This window comes from Podarcis melisellensis, assembly GCF_964234715.1.
Source record: "Podarcis melisellensis genome assembly, chromosome: 12".
Lineage (NCBI taxonomy): Eukaryota > Metazoa > Chordata > Lepidosauria > Squamata > Lacertidae > Podarcis > Podarcis melisellensis.
In genome coordinates, this window is record NC_138544.1 from 8,291,573 (window position 1) to 8,310,365 (window position 18,793).

General features: G+C 44.1%; 1 protein-coding gene across 1 annotated transcript; it reads right to left on the reverse strand.

Annotated features, from left to right (window-relative positions):
• Positions 1 to 6: 6 nt before the first annotated feature.
• PPP1R17 (protein phosphatase 1 regulatory subunit 17) lies at positions 7 to 18,515 on the reverse strand. Its single transcript, XM_081882802.1, has 5 exons — positions 18,105 to 18,515; positions 7,605 to 7,711; positions 6,679 to 6,831; positions 4,650 to 4,802; positions 7 to 377 (listed from the first exon to the last, which is right to left on the reverse strand). The coding sequence occupies exons 2-5, from the start codon at positions 7,684 to 7,686 to the stop codon at positions 298 to 300; spliced, it is 468 nt and encodes a 155-aa protein (XP_081738928.1). The 5' UTR covers positions 7,687 to 7,711; positions 18,105 to 18,515; the 3' UTR covers positions 7 to 297.
• Positions 18,516 to 18,793: the final 278 nt, after the last annotated feature.

Consider the following 18,793-nt stretch of genomic DNA (forward strand, 5'->3'; position numbering starts at 1 on the left):
GGAAAAGCTCATAAGACGAATGTCACTGCCCTGGCCTTTAAATGTTGTCTTTTCTTCGATTAGTTGCACCAGCCTCTTAAAGCACTGTATACAAACTTTGTATTTTTAGCACTTCATAATATAGGAAGAAAATGGTCCATGTAATCTATATTTAATTACACATGTCTGAGCAAGCATGTCTGAAGGCAGCATGGTTATATTTCTGATTTTTTTTAAAAAAAACCGGAAAAATACTAATACTACTCAATTGCACAAAATTATTTACAAAACACACACACATGAGAATATGGCAAGAATCTAAAAAGCTGAAGTTTCTCCCTCCTTTTCTTCATCTTCAACAATCACAGTCTGCTGATCTTCTTTAAGTAGTTTAATACCTGAAACAAGCAAAAAGAGGAAGCTTAGATTAAATATCTCTGTGGACCATTCATCTTGGGCCAATCACTCTCTGGGCGTTAAACTTGCTAGGTTACCCATGGTGACGGAAAGAGATTTGATGACTAGTGACTTGCGTATGTGCAGAAATTTCACTGAAATCAGATTTGCAGCTTCAGAACCTTCAGGTCCAAAGGGAGATGGGAGATCCAGGATAAGAGGGCAGATGGGAGATGGGAGGAGATGGGAGATCCAGGATAAGAGGGCAGGATAACATGGGAGATCCAGGATAAGAGGGCAGAACACTTAAAGGAGCTTCATTTGGCTGTCTGCTGCCTCCTCCCAAATTTCACCTTAAGACTGTGGTCAGACAGAGAAGGGATGTAGAATCATTGTGCCCCCACCCTACTGATAGAGGCGCTTTCACAATCCTGCGGGTTGTCGGGAGGAGGCCAAGAGGGGAGCCATACACAGCACATTGAGGGGGTCCACCCCATGCCAGCCAATATTGAGGGGGCCGAAGACCCCTCTGCCCCTAGGAGTTGGCACACCTGCTCCCAATGTTCTTGGCCTTCAGCTCCCATCGACCTCAGCTAGCTTGGCCAACAGCCTAACTTTTGATGATCTAGTCTGGCAAAGACATCTGAAAACCTTACACAATGTTCTGTGACGTTTTGGTTGTCCTGATAAAGGTATTGTTATAATATAGGTTTTGGATCAATGGCCGGGGAATTAAATGCAATTTTAGGAGACTCTGTTTTGTGAGGTGATCGAATGCTGAGATGGTAGCATGGTTAGTACCACTTTAAACTGCAGGTGGTAGGTGGGTACCAATGCTTCACCTGGAAAACTCCCTGCAAAGGGCGGGGGGGACGGGGACCAACATATCAGAAAAAAAAGTTTCTAGCCAGAAGGGCATAAAGGCTGCTGATATTTCAAAACTAAGAAACATATTTGAGCTGGTTTTGTATAATTGGCCTTTGCATTACTGAGTTGCTCTAAACCTCTTTTTGCCCTGTGAAGAGTGCTCTGTACGAAATTCAGCATTGCTGCCATAAATACTTATGCCCATCAAAAGAAGGGATATATGACTACCTACTTCAGCTGGGTATTTTATATATGCACAACTATGATTTTAAAATTATACAGATTCCCCTAAGCTTTAGGAATAGTTAGCAATTTCAGCTGATTTGATTACACAAAACCAACAACTGCTTGGCTAACTGAGCAACAAGTACAGTGGTACCTCGGGTTACATACGCTTCAGGCTACATACGCTTCCGGTTACACACTCTGCTAACCCAGAAATAGTGCTTCAGGTTAAGAACTTTGCTTCAGGATAAGAACAGCGGCAGCAGGAGGCCCCATTAGTTAAAGTGGTGCTTCAGGTTAAAAACAGTTTCAGGTTAAGAACGGACCTCCAGAATGAATTACCGTATTTTTTGCTCTATAAGACTCACTTGTTCCCTCCTAAAACGTAAGGGGAAATGTGTGTGCGTCTTATGGAGCAAATGCAGGCTGCACAGCTATCACAGAAGCCAGAACAGCAAGAGGGATTGCTGCTTTCACTGCGCAGCGATCCCTCTTGCTGTTCTGGCTTCTGAGATTCGGAATTTTTTCCCCTTTGTTTTCCTACTCCAAAAACTAGGTGCGTCTTGTGGTCTGGTGCATCTTATAGAGCAAAAAATACGGTAAGTACTTAACCCAAGGTACCACTGTATGATGTTTGGCATTTGGGTGGGATGCAAGACACATCATCTCATTTCCTCATTTGTGAATAGATGTTCATACACTGGTTGTTTCCCCATCTTTGTCTATCAAGAATTAAAGTTCTTTGAGATGGTTGTGTTCAGCATTAGGCAGTCCATCCTGCTTGTGGATTTCCTCCCCAAATACTGGGGTTTTAACATATTTGGGTGGCAAAGCTCTGCGAGTCTAAAGGATGTTCCACATTGATCCAAGCCCTGGAAACCGCACCCAAGCCATGTGGCTCATTCTAGAAACCTCCAGAATGTCCTCCCTGTGTCCTGGTTTAACCTCCTAGCAACATAGAAGGTGTATCAAAACGTTCCCATAAATATCTTCTGGTTTGTTACAGAATCTGAAAATTGTAGCTGTGCACTTGCAGGCTATAATTTAAAATTTTCCATTGACTTTTTTGGGGACTCGCCTTGACTTCCTCATGGTTGTCTGTGCCCAACAATTTCTAAAACGCAAGTCTCAATAAAAGAGAGAGCATTCATGGCCCACCTGCCAATTATAAGGAAGATGGAAATGTCCTCTCTTCGTGTTCTTTTGTTTAATATTATAAGTAATATTAAGATTGGCATCTCTGACAGATTGCTTGCCTTAAAAACAAACTATTCTATTATACGTTTGGGTTGTGAGATTCCCTAACTGCTTTTGAAGGCAAGAAGATCCAACACACCAAAATCCTTTGCTCTTGGCTGCAATCCTACTATGCACACTTTCCTAAGAGTAAATCCCATTGAACACATATGGATTTACTTCTGAGTGAATAGGAATAAGAACTGTGCTCCACAACAGGTTTAAGCAGCACAACTTACTCCAGGTGACCTTGCAGCCAGAATACTAGGCTCGCAGAAATCTTTCGATTTTCAGTCACAAAGCGTTACATCTACTGTTCTTTGTCAAATGAGTATGAGTCAAATTTGTAAGCAGAATGTAATTGAAAGCTACCTAAGTTTCTTCTTCTTGCTAACCAACTTACAAGATTGTTGTGAGAAAGATGGCGGGGGGGGGGGCAATAATTGCCATTTTTGTGAGTTTACTGACTTCCATTGGAAAACAAAACAAATACCCTGTACATTCTTCGTTGCTTGTCAAAAGTTAGTGAGTCATATAGAGGGACATCACTGTCTGAGGCCAAGCGAGTTTCACTAATAAATCAGCCTCCTGCAGATTTCTGTCAGTGGGCTTTTTGGGGTTGGTGGCTGGCTGTGTTGATTCAATTAGGCCTCGCCATTTCCCGTCTTTTCTGCTATGAAAAATCTTTCAAATAATGAAGCACTTCATGAAGTCCAAAGATGGAGAAAAAGAAGCCGCGCCACACAGAATGGCTTTGTTCACTTCTGTGCTCCAGTCAAAGGAGAACCCTTTCCTGCTATTAACCAAGGAAAATGCTGCATGAAATGACTAGATTGGATTAAAGTCGAAACATGAAAGGGATGTAATTTCTTTGCGATGAATAAGTGGTTAAGAGAACATATGTTTTAGTAGGTGATAGATTCCAACACCAACCATCATTCTACAGCGCTGAAAGGAAATAAAAATGTCCTCTCAGGATGCTCCCAGACTGTTGCTATTTTCAGGTTGGGCTCCCAGCACATGCTGCCAAATTCAGGTTGTGCAATTAATATTGTACACAAAAAAGCTGCTTCTCTAAGGAATCAGACAGTTGTTTGCATGGGGTCAGCCGTGTTTTTTCTGTACAGTTTTTCCTGGTAGTGGCGAGTCCCGGGGTGACTTGCTCTATGTTAATTCAAGACAAATGATGGCAAGGTGCTCAGACTGTTTCTAGTATATGTTTTCAGGTTTTAAGGAATTCCTTAGAACTCTTGATTTATTCCCAAGTCAGTGTGCCTAGCGGGTATAGAGAACTGTTGAGGAACTCCAACTTCCACCAACCCCAGCCAATGGTCAGAGATGATGGGAGTTGTAGTCCACAACATCTGGAGGACGCCATATTGGCTAAAGTTGGTGCGTTAGCAGGGCTGGGGGCCTGTGGCCCTTCAGGTGATGTTGGATTTCATCTTCCATCAGTCCCAACCTGCATGACCAATGGTCAGGGATGGTGACAGCTATAGTCCATCATCATTTCAGAGGGTCAAAAGTTTCCCAGTGCAGGGTTTCGATGTAAGAAAATTAGCCTGATTTTGTCTTGAAAGGCCATTAACAAGTGACACCTTTGTTCACTGGATTGGGGGTGGGGGATGAGTATTCCAGTGAACATATAGATACAGAATTGTAAAGGAAGAGAATAGTAAGTAGAAAGGGGAAATGCTCACTGTGGGTCCAGGAAAAGTGGAAAGATAGAAAAGTGAAAACATAATATGCGAGCATCTCCTCTAACAATTAAAAGTCTCTGTTTCTACAAGCCTAGCAAACCTGAAGTTACACAGTGCTCATGCAGATGTGCCCCCCTGCCATTTTTTCAAAATAGATATTTAAATACAGAGACTATCGCTGAGACACATCATGTTCAAACCCATGCGTGATGCTTTAAGAAGTGCTCTCTTTTGCATTTCCCTTACCTGCAAGTAGAGGGGGTGTATTGATCGCTGGCGTGTTTTTCCTTCTGGGTTTTCTCTGTTCCTCTTCCATTTTCTGAAGGGCTGGGATGCCATTACCCTTCGGAGGTTTCTCAGAGAAGTCACACCTCCTAATTAAGTGGTCTGAAAGAATGCCTGCAGAAACACCATTAGGACTGGACGTTAGCCTTTGCAAACCATAATGGTCTTCTCCGTTTTCACTAGCAAAAACCCCGCTTGGGAAATAAGCCCCCCCCCCATGACATCAGCTCCTACAATTGGATGGGTCAAGAGTCACAGAGCCACTAACACTACCCCATAGCCCTGCTGCTCACAGTGACCAGGGTGGAACATGGGAGGCCAGTAAAAGCTGTAATCTCTGCTGCACCAGGTCTAGGTTGTCGCAGCAGAAACCCTGGCTTGGGTCTACTGCTGTAGCTGGACTGGCATAATAATAATAATAATAATAATAATAATAATAATAATAATAATAATAATAATATCCGTCCATCTGGCTGGGTTGTCCCAGCCACTCTGGATGGCTTCCAACACATTTAACGACGCAATAAAATGGCAAACATTAAAAACCTCCCAATACAGGGCTGACTTCAGATGCCTTCTAAAAGTTGTGTAGTTCTTTATCTCCTTGACATCTGTTGGGAGGGCGCCACTGCCGAGAAGGAGCCTTGGCCACCTCAACTCCATCCCCTTTCCTGCCTTTGAAATGCCTCATGTGCTTTGTGTGTGTGTCGTTTTTACACTACACACACGCAGGGATGGCTTCCACCCATTTGTAAAGGTAATGGTAAAGGACCCCTGAATGGTTAAGTCCAGTCAAAAGCGACTATGGGGTTGTGGCACTCATCTTGCTTTTCAGGCCGAGGAAGCCGGCATTTGTCCACAGACAGCTTTCTGGGTCATGTGGCCAGCATGACTAAACTGCTACTGGCACAACAGGACACTGTGACAGAAGCCAGAGTGCATGGAAATGCTGTTTACCTTCCCACCACAACGGTACCTATTTATCTACTCGCACTGGTGTGCTTTCGAACTGCTAGGTTGGCAGGAGCAGGGACAGAGCAATGGGAGCTCACCACCGTTGAGTGGATTTGAACCGCTGACCTTCTGATCGGCAAGCCCAAGAGGCTCAGTGGTTTAGACCACAGTGCCATCAGTGCTCAGACATAGTCGGGACTTTTACAGCAGCATAGGCCCACCATCTCCAATGAAGGAGCTGAACAGAGCCAGGCAATGAGCCTTGCCACATCCTAACCCCCCAGGCATGTTGGATCAGGAGTTAGGAATGCTCTGAAACCTATCCTTGCACTTTGAGGGATTGTCTTCCTCAGGTGCCCAATTAACATGGACAGCCTGGCGCATTATGCACTGGGATGTGCAGACAGGACACCATTTGCTTCCCCAACACAGGTAGAAAAAAATATTGGGACATCTACCACACCCTACATTGTCTAGCATGATATATGGGATGGGGAATTTGTGCCTTCTCTGATACTCTGTGATTACAATTCCCATCATCCCTGTCCATTGACAGGGGCCGGCCTTGGTCAGGGACGGATTTAGACTTGATGAGGCCCTAAGCTACTGAAGGTAATGGGGCCCTTTATCACCCAGCAGCTGCATGTGGAGGAGCGGAGACGCGAACCTGGTTCACCAGATTACAAGTCTATTGCTCTTAACCACTACACCACAGTGGCTCTTGCTTGGCTTTGGGAAGGAGGACTTTAGGGCCCTGACAGAGTCCTCACACCTCTTTCCTGAAGCCAGGCAAGTGCTTACTAGTCTTTGAGATGGTGCCAATTGTGGCCAATCTGCTGGCACTGCCCTAAATCCACCTCTGCTATTGGTCATGGGAGTTGGAGCAATAATATCTGAAGCCCTTAGGGCCTCTCATCCCTGCACTACAGAGAGGTTTTGGAAGCAGTAGCAGAAGACACATTATTACTCCGCTTGTGATCCATGTAGGTATAAGTGGTTTAGCAGTAGCTCAAGTGGCAATTTCAGGAATGCTCACCAACTATTGGTGGAGGCGTGTGAATTGCTGGCGTATCTTTCCTCTTCGGTTTTTTCTGTTCAAGCTCACTTTTCTGAGAGACCTGAAGAGCTTTGCCCTTCCTCGGTATCTTTTTGAGTTCACAGCTTTTGAGCAACTGTTCGGAAAGGTTATCTGCATCAAACAAATCAAAGTATACAACTATTATCAAAATAATCAGACAACGTTCAGCCTTGAACAGCTATTTTCTCACCAGCTTTGCACTTCCCTGAAACTACAGCTTAAGGAGGGGGGGGGGACAGCCAAGATTCATATGACACTTTACCCTAGTATATGCATTTTTGTGCAACTAATGGGGCTGGGGATTTGCGCTGAAATTTTTAAAGAAACATGGATATGGACTGTGTTTTGGTCCCTGCATTGCTTTGAAAAGCGCGAACTAGGTGTGATCACTTTAAATGCAAACTTCCCAGTCCCTATGCTGTTGTCTACAGCACATATTTTCAAAAGAGGACAACAGATTTGCAGGAAAGTTTAAACTCCCGAGGCATAAAATCCTGCGTTGGCACACTTGCCTGCTTTTGTGGAACATGTGCACAGAAATATGAAAGGAGACGAGATGAAAGCTTCGGCGTTCCTTCTCTCCTTTCTTCTTCTTCGTCTTTAATTAATTTGTCTCTAGAGCTTTGGCTAATATTTATATGCTGAACCCAGCAGAAAGAAAGGGGGGAGGGAGACACGACCAAACACCCATTCCCACCCATTGCCACTCCATCTGGCATGAGATGCGTCACCAGAAGGCACCGTCTATCAGGTTTCAAGAGCAGCAGTTGTTCTATGGAGGGGGAGGGGGGAGGGGGATGGGATGGCAATGGACAGTGCTTAATGATGCAAAGTAGACCTTTTCGCTACACAGCAAGCGCTGACATCACCCTGAGAAGACTGACCTAAGTGGTTACAGTGAGTATCTCGCCCATCCAATCTGTCTTCTGAGATATCATGTGATGCTTGCACATATTCAGTTGACATCACTGAAGAGGCTTTTCTTTAGAACCTGTAAGGGGAGGGGGGGGGAAACATAGATACATTACGCATGCTGCATGTCAATGTACTTTTCGTTTGCTTTAATCTAGAAAATGTTACTTTTCTTCTGGAGAAAAAAAGAGAGAGAAATGTTTTTGAGTCAACACAACTGTAAAATAGAATTCTGCACAAAAATATCCGTCTCGGTAAACAACAGGCGACAATTTTGACACAAGGGATGGTTCAGTCATGTATGGGGTCCTTTGGCCATGTCGGGAATGCTTCATGAACCACTAACACTTTCGAGGCATTCTCTGACATCGGGTGATGGAGCGCAGTGTGTGGCCCCAGAAAGTAAACACTAGTCATGTTTTATAGCCTGTCAGGTTCTTGGCAGTGCCCCTTTTGGCGAGCCCAAACCATCCGAAAAACAGGAGGCGTCTCCAGTCTCTAACGGGCCATGCAGACCTGCCCTACAGATCAAACCTCATTTCGCCTTACTCTGTCTTAAAGGTAAAGGACCCCTGACAGTTAGGTCCATTGCGAACGACTCTGGGGTTGCAGCGCTGATCTCATTTTACTGGCTGAGGGAGCTGATGTTTGTCCGCTGTTTTTCCAGGTCATGTGGCCAGCATGACGAAGACGCTTCTGGCGAAACCAGAGCAGCACACAGAAATGTCATTTACCTTCCCGCCACAGTGGTACCTATTTATCTACTTGCACTTTGACGTGCTTTCAAACTGCTAGGTTGGCAGGAATAATAATCGCTTAAGAACCTATAATCCAGGATTCAAGTGGCTTCTTCACTGTTGTCAGCTTGAAGACTGTTACTGATAGGAACCAACTCTTAGGAGCTGGGGTCCCTTTGGCCCCCTCCAATAAAATATCCCCCCCAAATATTTTATTCACGTTGGCCCCCCTGCTGCCAATGGGTGGCTGTTTGCGTGTCGAGGTCCCCAGGGCCACCCCAATAACTCATACATCACACAGGAATTTTGTTTAAGGTTTTTGGCATAATTTTGGCCACAACTTTATTAAAATACAAAAATGTGAGTAGTTGCTTAGGCATTGGTTGCGACTATCTGCGCCCCCATGAGGGACAGAGTGACATTCCGCACACCTGCGAAAGTCAGAAAAGGGGAATACACTTAGGGTAGCGACGGAGCAGGGAACCTGCCCTCAGCCCTCCCCAAATGCAACCAGGGGCTTTTGCATGGCCCGAGCCCCTTGCTGGGGTGGACAAAAGCAATAGTGAGCCCCTGATTTCTTTAACGAAATCCCTTGCAGCAGCATTAGAGGGGCAGGCACAGCCAATCCATGTCCCTCAACCAACCAAACCATAAACCAATGCCTAACCGCAACCTTAGAAGTTGTGACTATTAGCTACGCAGTAGGCAAAAACCAAATGGCCCCAGCCAATCAGCCAGATGGACAAAATTCCTAAAGGGCCCCTGCCCCAAGAGCAGGGGACCCCATGACAGGCATAGCAAGGTCAAGCGAACAACCCTAATTCTAGGGAGGGAGGGACGGGCAATCCGATGCACGGGCGAAAAGAGGAAGCCCTAGCCTCGTGCAAGGAGTTTTAGCATTTCTGGCTGTCAATCAACAAATAGCAACATTAATTTCTTCCCAATGACAAGGGAAGCCCAATCGCATCAGTGGCCAAAATCAATTCGCCCACCCCACAACTTTGGAGTGTCCTGGCGGCCCCCACCGCAACACATGCTCTCCATGAAGGAGAACACACTTTTCCACCCCACTGTGTTTTGGTGGTAATTTCATCTGGGGATCAACTCTGCAGTCATCTCCTTTGTCTGGAAGGGGTTTGTCAGTTTAAGAGCTAAATGGCAAAACAGGAATTTCTCCAATGGGTGCGATTGTGGTTATGCCACCTGGGTTGCTTCCAGCATCTTGTTCATTGCACCTTGATCCTAATTTGTTCGCACAAAGTTTGTGTGTTTGTGTTAGAGAGCCTCAGCTATGAACTGAGCACTCATTTTTATTTGTTTGCAAGTGTTGTCTTACACTTTCCAGTGCATTTCCCATCACATTACTTGTGGGGGAAACTTTGAGATTGGGTTTGTTGTGCAAGAGCACAAAATCAGCTGTAAGAATGCAACCTGAATTGGCCAGAGTATGACTGAATCCCACTCCAAAATAGCAACAGTACAGAAACTCCCCTGTTGTTTATTCTGCACCCTTCGATGAATGTGACTTTAGGGTTGAGGATCTTAGGCCAGACTTTCACATTTAGCTAGTCATATTATTTTTCATCTCAAATGCAGTGTTGGCATTATGAAGTTAAAACATTTCCACTCTGCAGTGAATGGTTTGTGCTAAGATTTCTGCAAGGGGACCTTGGGTATAAGCCGTCTTCACTCTGCTACAAACGACAAATTTGGAAAAACTGTGTGTGTGATTTTGTGGACTTTTGGACCCTGGCACAGTCTAATATTTGGCATCATTCTTCATTTATAAGCAATCACTGAACAAAATAATTGTTAATGGCTTAATAGTATCAGTTGAGACACTAAAACAAAGTCCAGATCAAAGTGTTGCTTACAACCAGAGGATTGATACTATGATTGTGAAAGTCTCGCCACTTTTCATTAACCCTTTCTGAGAAATGTAGCACTGCAACCTTTACGTGGGTCTGTCAGATAATAAGTACAAACCAACATAAGATTTTAACAGATAATAAATAATAAATACAAACCAACATAAGATTTTAACAGAAAAAGAAGGATCATTTTATCACATGTGGTGGGAACGTAAGAAAAGTGAAAAGCTTCTGGGAAATAATATATAATGAGATGAAAAAGATGTTGAAATATACATTTATTAAAAAAAACCAGAAGCATTTTTACTTGGCATTGTAGGAGAGGATATTTATAGACAGGATAATAAATTGTTTTTATACACAACGATGACAGCAAGAATATTATTGGCACAGAAATGTAAACAAGAAGAATTACCAATGAAAGAAGAGTGGCAAATGAAATTAATGGACTATCCAGAATTAGATAAGATGACAGGAAGGATCCGAAACCTGCAGGACCAGAGATTCTTGGAGGACTGGAGTAAAAATTTGAACTATTTGAAAAGCAATTGTAATAAACAGATTACGCTAGTAGGACTGCAAGAAGTTTTGTAAGGAGGATTATATGAAATATTGCAAGGAAGACTCTGAAGAGAATTATTAGTTAAGGGCGATTAAAAAATCTTCAGATGTGGCAGATGGAAGTCTAAAACATTGTATAAGACAAGAAAATATGTTAAATGATTGTTGGAAATGATGTGTGTGTGTGTGTGTGTGTGTGTGTGTGTGTGTGTGTGTGATTTTAACAGCTGCTTGGAAGCTCTTGCCTTGAGCTCTTTTGTGGAAAAGCGGCATACAGATGCAATACATTGCCTTGCTGTATTGAATCCAAACATACCTTTCCATTTCAGGGTAGAACTCTGGAGGGAAAAACCCAGAGGTTTTGCAGATGTCCGACAGAAGCAAGTGCTTCATAGCACTGCTTGGCTAGTGCCCATGACATCAAGAAACTCCCCCCTCCGATCTTTAGAGCACTTGAAAAGAAATTTCCATATGACAAACGAAAAGATGAACATACATGCATTTAATTTGCTGGCATGTAAATCTGTCATTTCAGCTATACATCTGGGAGTGAGCTGAGCAAACGCTGCAGCTGTGGAACTTGCCGGGAGTTCCCTCTTTCATCCTGTCTATTTGCTTATCAGCAAAGATTTTGATAACAAGTTGACCATTTCCCAGGACTGTGATGCCTGTAGTTAACTGCAATAAAGTAGCTGAAACGGGATTTAACTGCATTATTATACTGATATTTGGCATTATCTGTTTCCCACCAGTAAAGTACGGTGATAAAGTAACTTGTCCTTAGTGAGTGATCTAGGAATTAACACTACAACTACGGCAAGGCAACCATGGACTTGTGTATGACTGTGACAAACACCTGCTTCCTGCCGCTGGTGTGCCAGAGCTTCATAAATGGCGCTATGCATATTTTATAGAGTTCGTGGCCTGCTGTACATATGCGCAAGCTAAAATCAGAGTTATAATCCTACAGCCGTCGGGGGGGGGGGAGCAGCAGGGTGTGTCTGGAGCAGGGCGATGGACAGGCTGTGATATTAGCCAAGCTTGTCTTTATGTCAACACTGGCTATTTCTTCCTTTATGTTCCCAACAACTTTTAGGAACATAAAACTTCCACTGAAGTTTCCTAGAGAAGAAAATGATGCGCGCTCACATCCACATGTATCTTGTAATGATATGACTTTTCTGTGAATTCCTCACCTCTTTAAAGCAATTAGGGGGGTGGATGTGTCTGTATTTGGTTGTGTTGACGACAGACAAAAATGGCCAACTGTCTTGCAAAGCCATTAAGGCCTATTTCAGCTTATAATAATAATAATATTTTTTCATTTATACCCTGCCCTTCCCAGTTCAGAAAACCAGGCCCAGGGCGGCTGACAACAAATTTAAAACACTTAATTGTGATTCAACAAAAAAAGCATAAAATACAATATAAAAGCGTGAATAACAATAAATTCAAAGTTCAAAAATCAATTTGGGGGAAAATCCATCCAATAAACATTAGATGGTCACCAGGGCTAGCGGGCTAAAGGTAAAGGTAAAGAGACCCCTGACCATCAGGTCCAGTCGTCCACGACTCTGGGGTCGAGACTCTCATCTCGCTTTATTGGCCAAGGGAGCCGGTGTACAGCTTCCAGGTCATGTGGCCAGCATAACTAAGCCGCTTCAGGCCACCAGCTAGCCCTGGTGGCCACAAAAATGGCCACCAGGGCTAGCTGGCTAAATTAGTCATATTTGGGCCAGCTAGGAGGCCGGGGAGAATTAGCTGTGGGGTCCCAGAGCGGGTAATCTTCATTAAAGGGGAGGGGAGGGAAGAGAGGGGAATAAAAGATCAGGCTAAATTCAAATTGAAAGCCAGGCAGAATAGCTCTGTCTTACAGGCCTGGCGGAAGGAGGTTAAATCCTGTAGTCCCTAGTCTCATGGGACAGAGCATTCCACCAGGTTGGAACCATCACTGAGAAGGCCCTGGCCCTGGTGGAGGATAGTCTGACTTCCTTAGCAGTGGCGTAGCGTGGGGGTGCAGGGGGGGGCCAGCCGCACCGGGCGCAACACCTGGGGGTTAGGGTTAGGGGGCGCAAATCCACGGGTTAGGGGGTGCAAATCCACGGGTTAGGGGGTGCAAATTACTTGCTTTGCCCCGGGTGCTGACAACCCACGCTACAACACTGTTCCTTTGGGCCTGGGACCTCTAAACTATGGTTATTCATGGACCTTAAGGTCCTCTGTGGGGCATACTTTTATAATGAAATGATTTTAGAATGTTGTATCGTTTTACTGTTGTTAGCCGCTCTGAGCCTGGCTTTGGCTGAGGAGAGTGGGATATAAATAAAATTATTATTATTATTATTATTATTATTATTATTATTATTATTATTATTATTTATTATAATACCAGGAGAGGCGGTCCCGTAAATACCAGGGCCTTAAGCCACAAAAGGCTTTAAAGTTGAAAACCAGCACTTAAACCTGACCCTATACTCCACTAGGAGCCAGTGCAACTGGTAAAGCACTGGGTGAATATGCTCCCATAGCAGAGACCCCGTGAGGAGACCCTCGCTGCAGCATTCTGCACCTGCTGGAGTTTCTGGGACAGTTTCAAGGGCAGCCCCGCGTAGAGCGAATTACAGTAGTCAAGCCTGGAGGTGACCGTTGCGTGGATCACTGTGGCCAGATCAGGGCAGGAGAGGTAAGGGACCAACTGCTTGATGTGGCAAAGGTGGAAAAATGTCGCCTCGGCTGTTGCTGTAACCTGCGCCTCCATGGAAAGGGATTCTACTCATACTGTATTTCATACTGTAAACCACTAAGCAGGGATAGCCAACATGGTGCCCTCCAGATATTTATGGATTACAATTCTCATCACAACAGGTGCGTAAGGGGTGTTAGAGAGGGGTAGTATCTCAGGTGGGGGACTGTCCACCTTTGTTCCTCATCTTGCACTCAACTCTCACCAATGGCTCCTAGAAGCTGTCAGAATGCGACAGTGGCCACACCCTGGGAATGGCTTGAATTGGTACAACAGTAAGTAACCAAACCAACCCCTGTGTTGCAAAGAGAATATCAGCGATGTATAGGCAACACGATGACCATGTACATACGCAATAAACAATCTTTTATAGAATTCCTTCAAACCATAACAAGTCCAAAATGAAATCTTTAGTCTTAACGTTTAGTCATTGCTCATGTGACCACATTATTACATGAGCACTGTTCCACAGCATTGGATATTTTCATTTCATTTCATTTCAAAATAAGATGGGTTTATGAAGCAATTCTATATCCTCCCACCACACTGACGAAGAATTCTACGAAACAGTAGTCTATATCCGGAATCACTGTTCAGTGTTGGACATCATATTTGCTGAATACACAAAGCTTCACAGCTTGTCTTTCATCGTACAAAGTCTGGTACCTCGCTTCATTTAAAGATTTTCAGCGACTTTAATACTAAAGATTTCATTTTGGACTTGTTATGGTTTGAAGGAATTCTATAAAAGATTGTTTATTGCATATGTACATGGTCATTGTCTTGCCTATAAATTGCTGACGAATGGCTTGAATTGGCTAGCTAAACCGGGTGACGGTAGCCAAAGGGTCCCAACCCCTTGGTGAGTTAGGGACTTCACCTGCATGCAAAGACAAGCTCTGGCAGATTGAGCGAATGAGAGCAATTGTGGGTCCGGTGGCCAAGAAGGCGGTTTCTGCACATGCTGTACAGGGATGTGAGATGTACAGATGAGGTCTGTCAGCTTAGGAAAGTAGCTCATCTAAGAGAAGGAAAACTCTGGTCCTAAACCACCATTGCCTTGTGGGATATTTTCAAGAGTCAACCCTATACAAATGTGGAGGGGAGTCCCTTAGATGGTTGGGTGCGCCTTCTTTCCGGCAGCTTCTACAGCCAGGCTAGTGCCAAATGTATTGCTCTGCTTTCCTTTGGACCACATCAGCGAGTCTGAGAGATGGTTATTGTTGCTTATCCCAGCCTTGATGGCCCATGTCATGAGGTAGCAAATAAATATTGCTGGACCTACCACCTGTTAAAAAGGTAAAGGTAAAGAACCCCTGACAGTTAAGTCCAGTCGCAATGACTCTGGGGTTGCGGCACTCATCTCGCTTTACTGGCTGAGGGAGCCAACATTTGTCCACAGACAGCTTTTCCAGGTCATGTAGCCAGCATGACTAAGCTGCTTCTGGCGAAAGCAGTGCAACGCATGGAAACACTGTTTACCTTCCCGCCACAACGGTACCTATTTATCTACTTGCGCTGGCATGCTTTTGAACTGCTAGGTTGGCAGGAGCAGGGACCGAACAATGGGAGCTCACCCCGTCGCGGGGATTCGAACTGCCAACCTTCCAATCGGCAAGCCCAGAGGCTCAGTGGCTTAGACCACAGCACCACCCACATCCCTATTTAACCACCTGTTAAAGAGTTGTAATTCACCATCTCGCCAGTTAGAATGGATGATCTTCTTGTTCATGGACTCATGGGAGCCAAGGCTTCTAGGCACAATGCTGCATGCATTGCCAGTGATCCATGAGATGGGAGCATGAATAGCTCAGTTGGTTAGAGTCTGGTGCTGATGACGCCAAGTTTGCAGGTTCGATCCCCGTATGGGACAGCTGCACAGTCCTACATTGGGGGGGGGTGGACTAGATGATCCTCTGGGTCCCCTTCCAGCTCTATGATTCTATGACCCACTAGCCAAAAGCTAAGGCTACACATGCCTAGACTGTCTATGCTATAGAATTTGGATTTGTGAGGAATTCAACACCTTTTTTTAAAAAAAAATAATAATGAAAGTTTCTACTCTTCACTATAAATGGAAATACAAGCTCAGATCAGTCGGTAAAGTGTGAGACTTTTAACCTCATGGTCATGGGTTTGAGCCCCCATTGGGCAAAAGATTTTGCATTGCAGGGTCCCTTTACAATTACCTCAGAGTTTCATGTGGGTGTCTTCTTCCATCCCTTGCCATATTCCTCTCTGTACCCCTAACTGCCCAGCTCTTATCAATGCCCCTCTTTCCACAGCCACACAACTATGCAGCAAAGCCATAAAAACCCCAGTTATTCGGAATAGCATACTTCAAAACTTTTTGTAACGGTTCATCAGGAACTTCTCTTACACGGAAGCCCACATGGACGTTTCCTTTCTCACTCATCCTAAACACTCATCCAGGTTTGGTTGCTGTGTTGTGCTGTGGTCATTTCTTGATTGTTGACTGGGAGCGGCCGCCGAGACCACATAACACCAGTCTTGAAAGACCTACACTGGCTCCCAGTATGTTTCCGAGCACAATTCAAAGTGTTGTTGCTGACCTTTAAAGCCCTTAACGGCCTCGGTCCTGTGTACCTGAAGGAGCGTCTCCAACTCCATCGTTCTGCCCGGACACTGAGGTCCAGTACTGAGAGCCTTCTGGTGGTTCCCTCACTGCGAGAAGCTAAGGGAACCAGGCAGAGGGCCTTCTCGGTAGTGGCACCCGCCCTGTACCACCACCAGATGAGAAAAACAAGTACCAGCTTTTAGAAGATATCTGAAGGCAGCCCTGTTTAGGGAAGCTTTTAATGTTTAATAGGTTATTATATTTTACTATTCCATTGGAAGCCACCCAGAGTGGCTGGAGAAATCCAGCCAGACAGATGGGCGGGGTATAAATTATTATTATTATTATTATTATTATTATTATTATTATTATTATTGTTGATTTCCCATGCCTATGACAGCAGTTTCCCTGCGCTGAGGCAATTACCACAGTGGGTCCAGCTGATGGTAGAGAAAATGAGGCGCTTGATTGGGGTCCAAGAGAGAAAGATTTGAGGCTTAAATCCAGTATGCTAAAGGGCTTATCTCAAGTTGAGATAAGCAAGGCCATTAGATTAGTTGAGAAGATGACTTCTATATCTTGAGATGCTATTCTGTGTCACCCACTACTGACACCCTAATTCTAAATAAGTTTATCCCAAATTTCAATGGAACTTACTTGCTTGTAATGCATTTAAGAATGGGATGTAATTTTTGGTTTTGATATAAGCACACACGCAAATATATGCTAATAGTGCATTCCCAAGGGAAGCATTTAAATATCTGGTGTTTAGCTATATAATCTGATAGGATTGTGGCAACATTTCTAGAACAAATTTTCAGATGCTTTTAAATAATATAGGGTAGTCTTTTTCAAAAGTTTCTCCAAAAGCAATACTATTTTATTTAGACCTAAACTCTACAAACTGCAATAAAACTAAAGAGTACACAAACACATCTTGTTTCAGTTGCTGTGGAAGAATATATTAGTTTGTCCGCACCATGAACAAAAGAAAGAAAGAAAGAAAAGATTTGAAAGAAACACTTTCCAGAAAGGATTGAAAGAATGGCAACTAAAAAGACATGACGCCACCACAGAAGGCTACAGATCAGGAGCACGTGTGATTTTATCTCTCTCTTCCCTACTTGTCCAATTTCAAACAAAAGATTCCCCCTTTGGAAGTTGTTCTAAATGATTTTTAAACACGTGATTCATAACGTTAAAATGAAATTCTTAGCATTAAACTAACTTAACCCCATAGATTTAGAATTTAAACAGTACCCCAATGGTAAACGTTTTTAAATGGAACATAAGGACATCGTTGGAACTATTTAGGATTGTACTATAAATCTACAGCTGTCTGAATCCATTAAGCTTAACTGGATTGTAGGTTGTCCTCTCCTGTTTCCAGTAGCAAAAATACATTCAATTAATCAAAAGCACTTTATTTTTAAGCTGATTTACACTGCAAGGCTAACAACCAGATCCTAAACATGTTTACTCAGAAGTATCACTGATTTCAATGGGACTTACTCCAAGCTGTGTACACTTTTGCAATTAGGTATATTTACCTCGAATTAAGCCCCAAGGAACTCAGTATGACTTACTTCCAAGTAAACATGCATAGGATCAGACCAGTGAGCCCACACTAACTTGGAAACATTTGTTCATTTAAGAGCCTGGGATAAGAGTTGCACATAAATGTGTTTAGGATTCAGCTGAACTGTCCAACTTCCAAATACCTTCGTGCCATAAAGGTGCAGCTCAAACAAAATTGTAATATTTCCACCCCTCTCTTTTCTGGCACCAGTTTTTTCTCTATTTACAGCTCAATAACTATTCCCAAGCCTTCCCAGATAGAATAATCTGCTAGCCATCTTCTGCCTCACAGAGGAATTGATCTGTGACTTTTTATTACTATCACATCGCAGGCAGATTTTTTTGGTTCCCTTTGGAGAAAGAACGCCCCGCTCCCACCCCGGCAAAAGTGCTGAAGAACTTACCAAGCAGGGAAGCTGGGCTAGGTGTGATATGGAGTCAGTGTTCACTGGAGCAGGAATTGTCTTCTCTGCTCGCATGGAGTGCTCCTGCACTGCCCTTATCTAGGGAGCAGCAGCAGCAGTTGCTATGGCGACGCTTTGTTTCCCAAAGTACCCCAGGAAGGGAACGAAGAGTAACCTTTAGCCTGCGTACTAGCAGATTTGAATGAAGTGGGGCTTGCCGCTTCTCAAATTAGCGTCGCCAGGAGGGGAGAAAACGCACAGATAAAAACTTCCAGCGAGGAAAATATCGCTCGCGAAACGGCGAGACCTCCTGCCACAGTCTGACGGCAGAAAACTGCCCAAGGGTGACAATGAGGGATGAAGAAAATAAGTTATGTGCATGGGCTTTAGACAGCTAAAACTTTGGCGTCCAGCAGATCCAAGCTGTGCCTTTCCCAGAAGTTCAGGAGCTAGTTGATCACCGATCAAAATACATAGCAATGTAAGGAAGCAGTCTGGAAAGGGCAGCTAAACAGTCAGAGCAAAGGTACACCGTGTCTAGGAATGAGGTTTCTCTGACGACTGTGGTGGTTGAGTATGTTTACGGATTGGCTTGTTACACAAACTTGGCACACTGTTGCCATTTAGGGACCCGGGCGGGGAGTCTTCTGTGGCTCCTGTGTACATGCCAGTGGTGAGCAGAATTGGCT